At 37.8% G+C, this 14,238-nt stretch overlaps 1 protein-coding gene across 2 annotated transcripts in view; it reads left to right on the top strand.

The window, feature by feature from the left end:
* The window catches only part of LOC108566494 (homeobox protein cut), a 28,085-nt gene that overhangs the window by 3,497 nt on the left and 10,350 nt on the right, over window positions 1–14,238 (top strand). For both annotated transcript variants that reach the window (XM_017926399.1, XM_017926398.1), the window contains exon 2: window positions 8,533–8,670. In XM_017926399.1, the coding sequence (XP_017781888.1) occupies window positions 8,533–8,670 (138 nt within the window). The remainder of the gene's footprint in view (window positions 1–8,532; window positions 8,671–14,238) is intronic.

Below are 14,238 nucleotides of genomic sequence, written 5' to 3'. Positions count from 1 at the left end.
CGAAAATAGGCGGATTTAATTCGCGACTCGAATATAAGACTTACTTTCCGAACAAATAAATGGAAAGACAATACGAAGAACGCACATATACATAGTGAATGATTGTAGCGAGAGGATGTGCATTTATCTTTAATTGAATTTAGAGCAGATGTATTTGTAACGTCCTGTATGTTTCTCTCACTTGCATGCACACGCACATTCTTCATTTTATCTCTCTCTCTTTTTTCATTCCTTCGGATCGGTCGTGCACGTACAACAGAGACGGCGACGACGGTCAAGTGTGGCCAATAAATAAATGATTCATTTGAAAGAAGAAGGCTTGATTTAATAAAATTGATTAAATCATCTCATCAATACGATGGAACTGTGACCACATCTGAGCGCGCAACAATGGAACGGAAGGAATGAATTTCAATCAGACGAGATGACAATCGATCAATAAAGAATGTGTGTGTGTTGCTGCTGCTCCATTTCATGGACCCACCACCTAATCACGCATAATTTATCACTTCCAATTCGAAAACACTTGCTTCAACGCGCTCACACACAAAGATAATTCACTAAATATTTTAGCACATTCAACATCAAACTGTATTTCTTTATTAAATTCAAAATAATTGATTCTAAACAATGCAACAAAACAAGTTTTATTATAACCTTTTTTTTTATATTATATTCTTATTCAATAACCATACTTCTTACAAAGACATTAAATTGAATCTCAAAGCTTCATTCAAAACCAGTTTTTTTTTTCTTTACAATTTTCCTTTATATTATTTAATCAACAACAAAACTTTATTTTTTAAATAATCTTCAATACAATTTCTATTAGTTTTCTTAATAATTCATCTACTTTTAACTTTAATTAAATCCTTTAATAAAATAATTTTTTTCTTAAATACAAAACGATTTCCAATTAGAAAACCAATTAATGTAAATGAAACTAACAAATCTAATTTCCTCATATCTAATAATATCATATTTTGTTTAAATTATTTTGATATATTTCATAACAAATTTTTTTTTTGTACATACATAAATAACGTAACACAAATTACTGTTTCTATTTAATTCGATTGGTTTCTCCTTGAAAGTATACGTTTTTTTTTACTTTGCAGTTGCTGTTTAGAATTTAAACTCTATAACTTACACGCTCTTTATATTAAACGTAATTTGTCGATGAAAGATTTTTTTAACTGTTAGTTTTTTTTAATTTTGATATAATTTACTAATAGTGTGTGCGAAAAATAGTTTGTAAAACTGGGATGTAAAAATTAGAGTCGGTCGGGTTTTTGTAAAGTCAAGTAGGTGGATGATTGTTTTGCAGTCGTCTGCTGTAGATTCGTGCCGTATGACCTCGAGGTCCATTTGAGAGAGACGGAGAGAGGTTGAGGCTGCGACGAAGAAATTAGCAGAAGAGGAGATGATGAAGAACATCAACAACAACAACAAGAAGAAGAAAAAAAAAAGGATCAACATGGACATGGGAGATTTCTTAATGCTCCCGTCGCAGCAGCATGAGAGACTCGTTCGATGTGTGTGTGTGTGTATAACGACCGGATGTGACGTCATCATAATTTTCTAATCATCAATCATTTATTTACGACTGTGTGTGTATGTGTGTGTGGTGAATTACACGTTTATTGGGACGCGGATTCAATTGATTTTATCTGCTGTTCCTCTGTCCTTGTCTCTCCGTCATTGCGTGGTGGCAAATGGAGCGATGCTGTGTGCAGAAGCGGACGGCGGACGCAATTGATCTGAATTGAAAAGGGGAAAAAATGATTGTGCCATGTGTATTGGTAACATCCTACTTCAATTAATCGCGACCCGACGAGCGGAAGGGCACCTTCCATCACATCTGATGGTGGTGATCGCACGAAGGACTACGAGAGATGAGGAGAGGAGGAGGATTGCGCGGAGACTCGAACAAGTGGCATTGTTTATAGTACGTTCAATTAGCTACAAGCGTTTATGATAGTTTACACTCGTGAACTCCAACAAAAACAGATCGTTCTCTCGCTCATTCAACGCTCGCTCGCTCATACTTGTGTATATACTTCATTCAGTTTGTGTACTCGAAAAGGACCTCCCGCGTCGGCAGGCTGTTAAGACCAAAGACCCACCACCAGTTACCATCGGCGTATAATTTTCCAGCGATTAGCGGAAAGAGGCGCACAGGTGCGACGTGTCTTTGAGTCTGGTAACGCGCGCGCGATATCGTCCAGTCGCGCGCGTCCTCTTCTGTGCTTCCTCCGAAGGACGAACGGACATACCGTCCGCACCTGGCCGTAAACTTAATTAAAATATTTTCCGCGCCAAAAGAGGAATGTATATTGGTCGGCCGATTGATTCAGCCGAGTTATTTGCGGGCCAATTTAGCCTCGACCAGGTGACAAACAAACCGGCGGCAAAATGGTACCGAATTTATGGGATTCTCTCTCTCGTTTTTTTTGTTGTACTTTTTTTTTAACTTTATTCTTCATTTCTTTGTCCCGGCATGTGGTAACATTCAAACGCCATGGGACATCCCATAAACCGCGCTCCTTCGGACAAGCGCGCATGCGACCCCACCAAATCGTCCCTAATTGCAATTGCGCTCGAACGCATTTCTGCATCATACTTCAACTTCAAGAAAGCGCGCACACACACATATGCGAGCCAAAAGCCCAAATCGACGGTTCAGAAAACGAAGCGGGAGAAAGAGATGCAAAGAGGACAGAACGAGAAGATGAAGAAGAAAAAAAGAAGCACCGGGGGCATATGAAAAAGCGTCCTATGAAATATCGAAAACATGTGTCGCTTAGACATATATTCCAGACGAATTAAGACCGCCAGACCCCACAGCATTCTACAATCACTTCACGAGCTGAAACACGAAAGGAACAAATATATATAAAAAAAAGAGAAGAAGCACACACACGCACTTCGAAGATCAACTTGAAAAACATGTAAAAGCCATCTCCGACAGAAATCATTATCGTCTAATTGATTTCCCAAATCTCATGCTCTATACATTTATTAGATATATATATACAGACAGACAGGGTGATCAACTTCATCTTCGAAGAGACAGGTGTGCCAATTGTGCCCTGAATATTGTACGCACTTGGATCATTAGGCCGGATGATTCAACGACGATTGGCACCGTCCTAGCCAACTGAAATAATAATCGCCGCTGCTTTTCAACTCTCCACCAAAAAAAAACACACTTGGCAACAATGAGCTGTCAATCGTTTGATTCATAAGCGGCGTTCTGCTAAATTTAATGCACACTCTTAACTAATAATAACAATAATAATCATGATAATTTACAAGCAACTGCGACAATGATTAATCAACTTTCCGTTGAGCAATTACAGTACTTCACTATACAACACGTAGTTATCTTTTAGCTCAAAATATCAAAAATTTAAAGAATTAACTAAACTTCTTTATTAAAGACAACTTATAAGATTTAAGTAAAAAAAAATAAATTGTAAAAAAAAAGATGACTGAATAATTTAAGTTTTAATTATTAATTAAAGAATTGTTAATTAATATAAAGTGAGTTTGTGAATAATTCAAGAAAAAAAAATTGAATTATTTTAGTTTTTTTTTTTTAATGGAAGAAGGTTAAAACCACTAATGAAGACAGCTCGAGTTGTGTAGTAATTGAATTCGAGAATGTCGAAGTAATTTTTTTTTGTTGTTGTTGTTAACATTTTCTTTATGTTAATAAGGTTGCTGATTGAATGAAAAGAGGGAAATTTTATGGGGGATGGGAATGCTTTCAGTTTTTGGTGAGCGATGAGTTATGGGCGGCGGCTGTATTCTTTGGGGTTTGGGCGTATTACACGGTGGTGGCGGCTGCTTTAATAAGCCGCTCCTGGGGTAATATATTTTGATTTTTAATTCCGAACTCAGACACTGTTTTATGGTTTTATATCAGAGGGGGTGCGAAATTGCGTCACCTCGCAACCACCCCCAACTCAAAAAAAAAATAATATATTGAATAATAAAAAGAAGGATATGTTTTTTTGTCTTCTCTCGTTTGTATGTTTTTGGGTGAGAGATTTCGCCCACTCGATGCATTGTGTCTTCGTGGACCCATTGTCGTCTGAGTTGTTATTAATACCATGGTTGGGTGTAGGTGTTTGTGTGTGGTAGCTCCGTGAATTCGGGTCTACGTCATATGGGGTTGTTCCGATCCGGACGTGGGTTGATCGAGTGTATTGTTTCCACCACCTTCTACGATGGGCGCGGCGCGTCTCCTGTAAAAACAAACGCAAGTCAGAATAACATTCGAAGAAAGAAAATAAAAATTGTTTTGATTTGTTTTTTGGTGGGGGTTGGGCGTTCGATTGATTCCGCGAAAATCGACGGCGGCGACGCAAAAAAAAAAGTATAATAAAAGAGAAGGTGGGTCGAGGTGGAGTGAGCGCGGGGGGGCGGAGGAGGAGGATCGAAGGAGCGAAGCCCGAATCGAATAAAAGAGGAATGAGCGAGAGCGAGAGATAAATATACGTGGAAAAAAAAAGGAGAGATCGAATGTGAGTGAGTGTGAGAGAGAGAGAATGAGGCGAGCGCTGCGTGACGGGCCGTAAAAGTTGGGAGGCTGTTGGACGCATCTATCTGATATCAGGAGCGGGAGGAGCTGAAGGAGTGTCCTAACCGCTCTATCGGCAACACCCACTTCGATAACCCTTTTATAATTCCCCACCACTCGATTTTATTATAGTTTTCTGCTTGTCGCGAGCCGCGCGCTGACCGACTCACACCCAGCACCTTCTTCCTACCCATTTCCGACAACCCCACCGTCGCGCCTCCCACCCGCATCCACCGCCCCCTTTTTCATATTTTCTTTCCTTCATTCATTCCATTCCCATCGAAAAACAATATTTAATCCTAATTTTTAATTGCTCGCAAAATCCATCACAATTATTTTCAACAAAATAAATTTATAATTACAACAGTTCAATTCATGAAAACATATTTTAACTATAAATATTGATCAAATACGTGTTTATTTTAGTACACTAATCAATAATTTAACAAAGTTGTTGTCAAATGTTACATAATTATTATAAATTATTGTTTTGATAAGTGTAAAATGAGCAATTTTTTTTTCTGACCGACTCACACCCAGCACCTTCTTCCTACCCACTTCCGACAACCCCACCGTCGCGCCTCCCACCCGCATCCACCGCCCCCTTTTCATATTTCTTTCCTTTATGCATTCCATTCCCATCGAAAAACAATATTTAATCCTAATTCTTAATTGCTCGCAAAATCCATCACAATTATTTTCAACAAAATAAATTTATATTTATAATTACAACATTTCAATTCATCTAAACATATTTTAACGTTAAATATTGATCAAATACGTGTTTATTTCAGTACACTAATCAATAATACACAGTAGTTTTCAGTACATTTAAACATATTAAAATCGCGTCAAATTTTATATTTATAATTACAACATTTCAATTCATGAAAACATATTTTAACGTTAAATATTCATCAAATACGTGTTTATTTTAGTACACTAATCAATAATACACAGTTGTTTAACAAAGTTGTTGTCAAATGTTACATAATTATTATAAATTATTGTTTTGATAAAATGTAAAATGAGCAATTTTTTTTTTCTGAAATTCAAATGAAATTTTTTCGGTACCGGAAACCGCCAACATCCTACTTCCTCCTATTTCTTCACCCCCCTCGNNAAAAAAAAACACCCATTCTCTTTCTCGTTTTGTCAGAGATCTTAAAACAAAAACCCGAAACGAAATAATAATGAAAAAAAAAAGTGAACAGAGCTCGCGCGTGGGAGTGAGTCGAGCGTGTATTGTTCGCCGCTGACAGTTTGATTTTCAATGAGGCTTTAATTTGCATAGGGGTCATTCAATCTATATAAACACACACATATACGTGTACAAGTACATTGTTCGCTTTATTGTACATTTTCGGTTTTGTCTTTCCGCACAAAACACAAATAATAATGAAGGAAATAAACGAAAATAAATATATATAAATAAATAAGCAAATATACTCGATTTCGTTTCGAGCGGAAGAGGAAGTGTGAACGATTAGATGGCCAAGGGATGTCGGTATCTGAGTTTTCTTTTCTTCTGCTACAACCAACCCCCACTACCCGAATTTATTGTCCCAAAACAAAAACGAAACAGCCTTTGATTATTATGTAAACGCAACGTTTTTTTCTTTTCTTTTTTAATGCGAGTTTATGTTATATGCGAGAGCGAGACGGAGTAGTTAAAATAAATAAATAATACATAAAACGAGCGATACTCGTGGGAATTTCTCTGTTTATTTATTCAATGCCGCGCCACACACACACACACACACTCGCTCTATATAGATTGATTTTATTCCTCCACAAGCAACAAGTCACACACTCGCTACACATGGTTTGTGTTTCAGACTATATATATACATATACACACACACACGTATATATATATGAAGCCGTGTCTCTCTAAATTTTTTTCTTCGTTTTTTTAACTGAAAGCTAAAAAGCAAAAAAAAGCAAAAAAAAAGGAAGAAGTGAGCTTGTGTAATATGCGTCTGGGGTCTCTTTAAATAGCTCCGGCTATTAAGGTCCAAATTCCCTATAAAGACATTGATTTTCGAAGGAGCATCTGGTATTTATTAAGGCTTCGGCATTGAAACGTTTACGGCCCCCGTTCGGTGGATCTCCGCCTGGGTCCAGTTTTAAAAATATTTTTACATCATTTCGTTTTTGTGCGCAACACGCACGCATCCAGAAACAACACAAACAGTCACACACACAAGAAAAATGAGAGAGTGAAAGAGAGAAAGACGGGATGTGATGCTGCGAAGGCTTCGACTCGGGTGGAGATTACGTTCCGTTGCAGTCGGCAGATATTGTAACCAGAAGATTTTTTTTTTCTTCCTTTCTTCCTTCTAATCTACGGAGCGCGCAAAGAGGCGATCCAGCAAATTTCCGTTCCCAGAGTTCGAAAGAAAACAAAACTGAGAGAAAAAAAATAATATATAATTATAATAATAATAATTTAAAGATAACGAGGATTGATTGTCGCGCAATTCGTATCGACTTACATCAAAGATTGCAGCTTTCTCTCTATCATCAACAAAGTTAGCACTGCGCATTTTATATAATTTTTATTTTTCCAAATGAATTGAAAGAAAAGTACTTTTTAAGATTTCTACGTTTTCGTTACGGCTAATGCATTCATCATCGATTGTAGCAAGAAAACAACTCGGACTTAATTATATGGGTTTCCCCCCTTTTTTTTTACTTTTCGGATTCGGATCAAAAGTTTCGCGCACCTTAATTAAGCGGACTTTTCGAGGCTGTTTGCTTTGCTCTTCCCCTTTTAATTAAAGCCTCTCTTCTTCGTATATATAAATTTTTTTTTTGATAAATTTTTCTAGTAACATTATTGTGTAACATTATAAATCCGCGGAATGAATCGAATTTCTGCGAAGAGGAAGGGAATAATTGATGGGAGCTGGGGGTAATTGATTAACAAGTTCTGGATATAATGAGTGACGGAAAGTGAGCGAGATACGGCCGAAGTTTCCGAAACACGAGAGGGGCGGATCGATAAGAAAACGTCGTTTCTGCTATGATTCAAAAACGGATGCGGATATTGTGTATATATATATATGTAGACGTAGAGATATTTCCAGTACAGTTTTCGATTGATCGTAATTATATAAAGTTTTTTTTTTAAACGCGCGCGAAACTTAATCTTTGTAAATCCTGAAAACAAAAAAATTATATAAATGAAGAACGTTGTGAGAGAGAGAGTGGCGCGAGTCTCCGTAGTTTGAGGATTAATAAAATTAACAGATAGAATTACTTCAGTCAGATGCCGTGCGCGCTTTTACCGAACCCTCCTCCACTACTCTCTACTCTTCATCCCTCTTTCGTACGTAAAATTAAGCGAAAGAGACAATGGCATAATTCGGTTTAATGTTAAAGGAAAGTCCCCGTAATGGAATAAACGTACTATATACGAGTGTGCACACTATATAGTACGCGTGTGTACGTTGAATGTAGTTCGGGTTCGGGCCGATCGCGGCGCTTCCAGACTTTCATCCCCTCCGCGAATGAAACAAAAAAAAAACAAAACACATATAACATAATACCGAAGGGGGGTGTATTCAAAAATAATATCTAAGTGGATTTATGACATGACGCATGGCCTATAAATTCTGATCAAAAAAAAAAAAAAAAGCGAATTTATATATATATGCCGGTAAGGATGTCGCGCGCTTTTGTCTTCGAAAATAGGGGCGATATTTGCAACCTCTCTCTCTCTCTCTCTTCAAAAACCCACCCCCCTTGAATTCATATTTATCACGATGTTCATCACACCCCGAGCCTACTTTGCATATTGGACATATATCTGCGGTTCAGATCTGAAGCCAATATTGACTCGCTTCCGGGCATTATTATTTATTATTTTAGAAATTTTAAACTCCCCCTCGTTTGATGATTGACTTCTTTTGTTTATATTTTTTTGTTTCCTTTTGCAGAGGGCGACGTTGGCCGAGAAAGAGGTGTCCACGCTGAAGGAGCAGCTGGCCACGTGCGCCACCCCCAATCCCGAATCCAAAGAGGGAAACATGGATAGGCACGGTTTCGAATCCGAAATCGCCGCCAACGAAAAAAGGGTAAACATTTCTTGAATTTCTTACGAAAAAAAAATAATAATTTTCGTTGTTACTGAAACAAATTACAATAAATTTAAGACAAATTTCGCGAAGATGATCAAAATTCCCTCTTCCGATTTCGACAGTACATAATTAAAACATGGGAACAGCCGCAGCTGAAGGAAATTTTCGTCTCGCGTTAATTACACCCGAAGCTTGTTTTTTCCCCAGTTTTTTTTCTTCTTCTTTAAGCGGGATTACGCGACACGTAAACCGATTAGAAACGAGCCCTCTCTCACCCCCGATCATTTCGCGGATTACTAGATGCTCTCTCTGCTTTTGTTTATTTAGAAAAAAAAAATTGTGTAGATTCCAAATTGAAAGAAATTAATGTAAATAATTACACATTACCAGAACTTCGTGTGTGTGTCAAGTGCCCGTAATCAATAAATGTGCCAATGAACTTAGATAAGAGCGCGTAATCAGCGGAGCTTCGATTCGTTGAAGAATTCCGAAAAACGGAAACGGAAACGCGCAACTTATCGCCCGACCGGCTATGGGCCGCCTCTTATCGGCTGTCAATTGTTGTCGGTGCGCTGTTTTTTTTTGTTGTTGTTTTGTTTCGTTTCTTTGTTGTTTTTTGCTTCACTTAAATTCGTTGTTAAGCGAATTGCGTAACTAGGAGATAGAGAGAAGAGAAAAAAAAAACATCTCTGTTACGAGCATCGCGTTCTCTCTTTGTCTCGAGAGACAAGTCCCTGGAGGGGTTGGAGGAAACGGCGGTGGCGCTGCATTAATGAATATGGATTTTTGCAACCCTCCTTTTTCCACCCACAGCATCAACGATCACACACATCCATCTCGCTTTATCTATTTAAGATAAACGCATTGTCTTTCCCTTTGCAACGAACCTTCATTATTTATTAAACCCTTCGCTTCTGCTCTTCCAACCATCCGATTAAATCGTACCAACACAAAAAATTATATATACATATAAAAAAAAATCGCGCGATAATAAAAAAATAACAACAAAAAATTTTGATTTGCGTCAGTGCGATTATCTAAGACTTTGTGTAGAAACTAATAAATAATTATTGATATCCGCATACTTTTTTTTTTATCTTTGACTCTTTGTCCTTTAGATTAGGATTTCGTGTATACACTTTATAAGAGCGACGAGAGATCGTCTCGCCTGTTTTTTTTTCTTTCGATCGTCCTTTTACAGAGAAATCCTGAAATTAACGAAAAATTTAAGGAAAACACAAACGAGGAAGAAGCAAAAAAATAGTCGCACGTATCGACGACTCACCTTCTCCTCTCCGGTATTTATAGGTGCTCACCGAAATAGAACAAAAACCGTGTGTTGTGTAGCAGCAGCAGCATTATTGGATAGAATGCGAAGCGTGTCTTCTTCTAAAATTAATTATCGAAAGAAATGAAAGAGAGCGAAAAAAAAATTTAAATTTTTTTATATTTATAATTTTATTTTTCTCGTATGACTCGGAAAGGTCCGTCTTTATCTCGTGATTGGAGACGAACGGGACGATCGGTAAAGAGGTTATCGATATCTAATACTCATTATACACATTTCGATTTTGATAATATCGAAGAGTGCTGACCAGAAAAAAAAATATACTTCGGGTGACAAAAAAACTAGTATTAGTAGTTGGTGCGACTTCTTCACGTGCGCTTCGCAACGCGATTTCAATACTAAAAAACCGGGTGAGTTAACCATCCCTTAAATATATATATTTGCAATAAATCTTATATTTTTTATTAATCTTTTAATTCGTTTCTTATCTTTTCTCCCCTCGTTGCGTTTTTAATTCGAATGATTTATTCTTTAAATTGAATCGGTTTTAGCATGTGTATTCTGGTTTGGAAGAGGTTGCTTTTTTTTGTGTTATTTATTATATATTTTTTTTTTTAATGGGGGTTCGGCCATGCGCAACCGTCCGTGATGGGAACATGGACAATCAGTCACTGCAAACGAGCCACCTGACATGCACGTATGGGAATGAAGGAAATAATAATAAAAATAACAACAGCAAGAAAAAAAAAGAATGAGAGAAGAGAGAAGTCGCCCTTCTCGGAATTGATAGTAATTAATTCGCGAAAGATGATCGAGAGAGCACTGAAACCTTTGCTACGTCCCCCCTCGTGTCGCTCTCATTAGAGTACGCCTTGCAAATCAGCATTCGTCTCTTTTCTCTTTATATTTGAGTATAATTATTGATTATTGGGAGCTTAGATGTATGTGTACTATATCTATATATATACGTGTTCGGGTTGTTTCTCTCTCTCTCTTAGTGGGGGAGACGTGTGTGTGTTGGAGATGGGCTCTTTGCGAGACGTAGGATTGAGGCGCGGGGGGCGGTGGTAGGTGATTAAGCTATATGCTTCTCTCACCCCTTTTCCTTTGGGGGAGGCTCTGACTGATTGGGGTAAAATGCGAGATGTAATATTTAAATTAGTAGCAATCGATAAAAACCTTCGCTCCGCGCGCACACACACACACACACACACCAACCCTCTTCTAACACATAGAGAAAAACTTAGCCAAATTACATTCGCGAAAAAAATCCATTCATAAATTTAATTTCCAACAAATTATCAATCCATTTTTCAATTTTCTTGAAAGTAAAAGTCTTGAATTGAAAAGTTTCAACAAATTTTGCAAATACATTTCTTTCGAATTATCTGAAATAGATTGATTACGATTCTTAAAAACGAGGTCGAATTTGCAATCTATATAAATATAATTATCAGTAAATGTGTATTTAATTTTGAAAAGTTATCGATTTTAATTAAGAATTGAATTGTTTTGAAAATGATGGATTTTGGGTGAGTTAAGGAAATGAAATAAAACAACTGGACGAGTGGACAGGATAAAAGCTAAATGAGGGAAATGTGAAATGGGGGAAAAAAAAGAGAAGAGGAAGAATTGAAAAGCGAATTAGCTGTGAGTGTGTATGTGCTTCAAGTGCATTGCTCTGTTTTAATATTTGGCGAAATGTAAATTTTCAGAAATATAATCCACTCCGGTGCGTGTTTATGTACAGAAGCGAACGAGAGATGTGATATATATATATGTATGTATATAGTACATATATCCCATCTATACATTTCGGTTTCATCCCTCGAAATATCCACCCCTTTCCTACTCATCAGAACTGACAATTAGAGTGATACTACTAAGTCTGAGCAATATCGATTGATTTACATATCGTCTCTGTCTTTCGTGCGCTTATTAATCATCCTCGGTCTCGCTCGGGCACATGCACGTACACAGATTATTCATTTGCACATTTACGTCCCTCCGTAGCCGAACCGGGCGCTCAAAACCCCCGCCGCCTCAGCCACCAACCCCCCCCCCCCCCATCGTCGTCGAACCCTCCGCTTCCACCAACCGCCCCCTGCCTGAAAACCACCGCCGCCTCCACCAACCCTCTATATGCTTTCGCGTTTTAAGATAATGTATATGCACGGACTGCGAGCTTTTTAAACACTCGAAAAAATCGCCGCGAGAAACAATGCAGCAGCAGCAGAAGAAGAAAAAGTGATGCGATTCAATACGTAACACGAATTTAGAAACAAAAAAAATATGATTTTTATTTTTTTTTGTGAATATTCAGTTCTTCGTCACGCTTCCTCCCACGACCTCTGTCCTTCTTCTCTGTTTCCTCCTCTTCTTTCCGTCATTATAATAATAACCCGTCACGGCCGGCTGCGATCCGATAAAAGAAATATTATTTCCCTGAATTATTCAATTTCCATTTGCTACACATATATATATATATATGTGCACGTTATTTATTCTTAAATTATTTGCCATTCCGCTCGGAACGCGATTTAATTGTACATGTAAAAAGGGCCTTAACCCCTCGGGTCTTCTCTCTCCCATCCTCTTCGAACTCCACCAAGTCAACTCGATGTGTGTGAGTGTGAGTGTGTATTCGTCTTAAAACAAATTAAGATCCGTGCAAGGAAAATCCCCCGAGTGTCATCTCAATAGATTGAATCAAAATGGCTGCCATTGCACGCATAATTGCTCCATCTCGCATACTCAATCCAAAGTTCACTACTAAATCTCGAATTACTATAGGGAATCTCTCTTACTTAGCCACCTGAAATACGTGATTCGCCTTCCGGTTAATGTTTACAATTTACCTACTCGATTACCCCATTCTCGGAGTCACGAGACAAGACTCAACTCCCATCCAAAACTCAACCCTTTCACGAAAAGCAAACAGAGAAACACACAAACAACAAACTCAATTTTAAAAATAAAAATAAAAACTAAATTCACCTAATCCGAAGATTCTGGAAGCAATTGCGCAATTGATAACACCGGCTTAGCAACACGAACAATACACATCGAAATTTAATTAAAATAAATAATGACATTCATAATTTTTTTTTTTTATGAAAATATTAATAATTATACATAATCGTTATCTGCGGGAATTCTCGATGAGAAATCTTTTATTTGCGCACGAATTTCTGCTCCTTCTCTCTTCATTTCATTTTTTTTTTTCGTACACTTTATCTCGGTTTTAAGATTAGGCGATTCCGAATTAAGGTCATTAATGCGATTTACGTAACGCTCGCATCTCGTCGAATTTTATCGCACCTCCAGATTTCAGTTCTTCATTCATGATAATCGTGAATGCTTTGGAACACGTCCAGATTTCAACTTCTGCAATTTAAGTCTATAATTTGTTACGAAAAATTATATAATTTTTTTTCTTCTTCTTTCAAATGTTTGGTAAACAATGATTTCGTTCTTGAAAAAAAAAAAAACTGAAATCTCTTTATTTTACAAACATCCAAACCATCAGAGTCAAATTTTTTTCCCAAAGCTGTTTACAAAACAACGAGAGAGCGAAAAGTTGCTTCTTTCTAAATCTTTTAAATTGACAAACATTCTTGACAAACAAGTTTTTGAACTTGTCCAGTTTATTCGTTTGTGAACTAAGCTATAGATTTTCTATGCTGCATATCGAATTCGCGTGTATGCATGCATGCTTACTTACCGCTGGAAGATGTTGTTCGGAAGATTACGTATTGAGAGAGTATTGAGTCTGAGGATTTGCAAATTTGATTGTAATTGGTAAATTGGAAGCTGTGTGTGTGTGCGAGTGCGGGAAGCGAGTTTGAAAGGGTTGTCGGTGGCGGCAGCTCACTCACTCTCTGTATATATATATGTGTGTGTAAAGGGGGATGAAAGGGGTGAAGGGACGGCGGCTGCGAGGGGGTGTTCGGTTGTTCTAAGACAAAACGAACTCGTCAATACCTCGAGGAAATATATACAAATACAAATATCATCGGGGCTTTTGCGTGCATTAGAGAGAAAGAGAGACAAAGATACGGATATAAAAGGATAGCGAGAGTGAGTGAGAGCTCCGCAAAACCCTCTGCACCCCGCCGTTTCATTCGAAGAGAAGTCGAGCGGCGGTGGGGGGGCAGCGGCGGCGGCGTCGCGGCGTCAGCTTAGACGGTGACTGGGCGCCGTTCCGAAGCTTTTGCGGCCGCTCACATTCCGATTAAAATCGCATCGGCATTGTGAATATATATATATATATATAT

This window comes from Nicrophorus vespilloides, unplaced genomic scaffold, assembly GCF_001412225.1.
Source record: "Nicrophorus vespilloides isolate i.1.1-1 unplaced genomic scaffold, Nicve_v1.0, whole genome shotgun sequence".
NCBI classification, from domain to species: domain Eukaryota; kingdom Metazoa; phylum Arthropoda; class Insecta; order Coleoptera; family Silphidae; genus Nicrophorus; species Nicrophorus vespilloides.
This window is presented reverse-complemented; position numbering and strand designations above follow the sequence as displayed.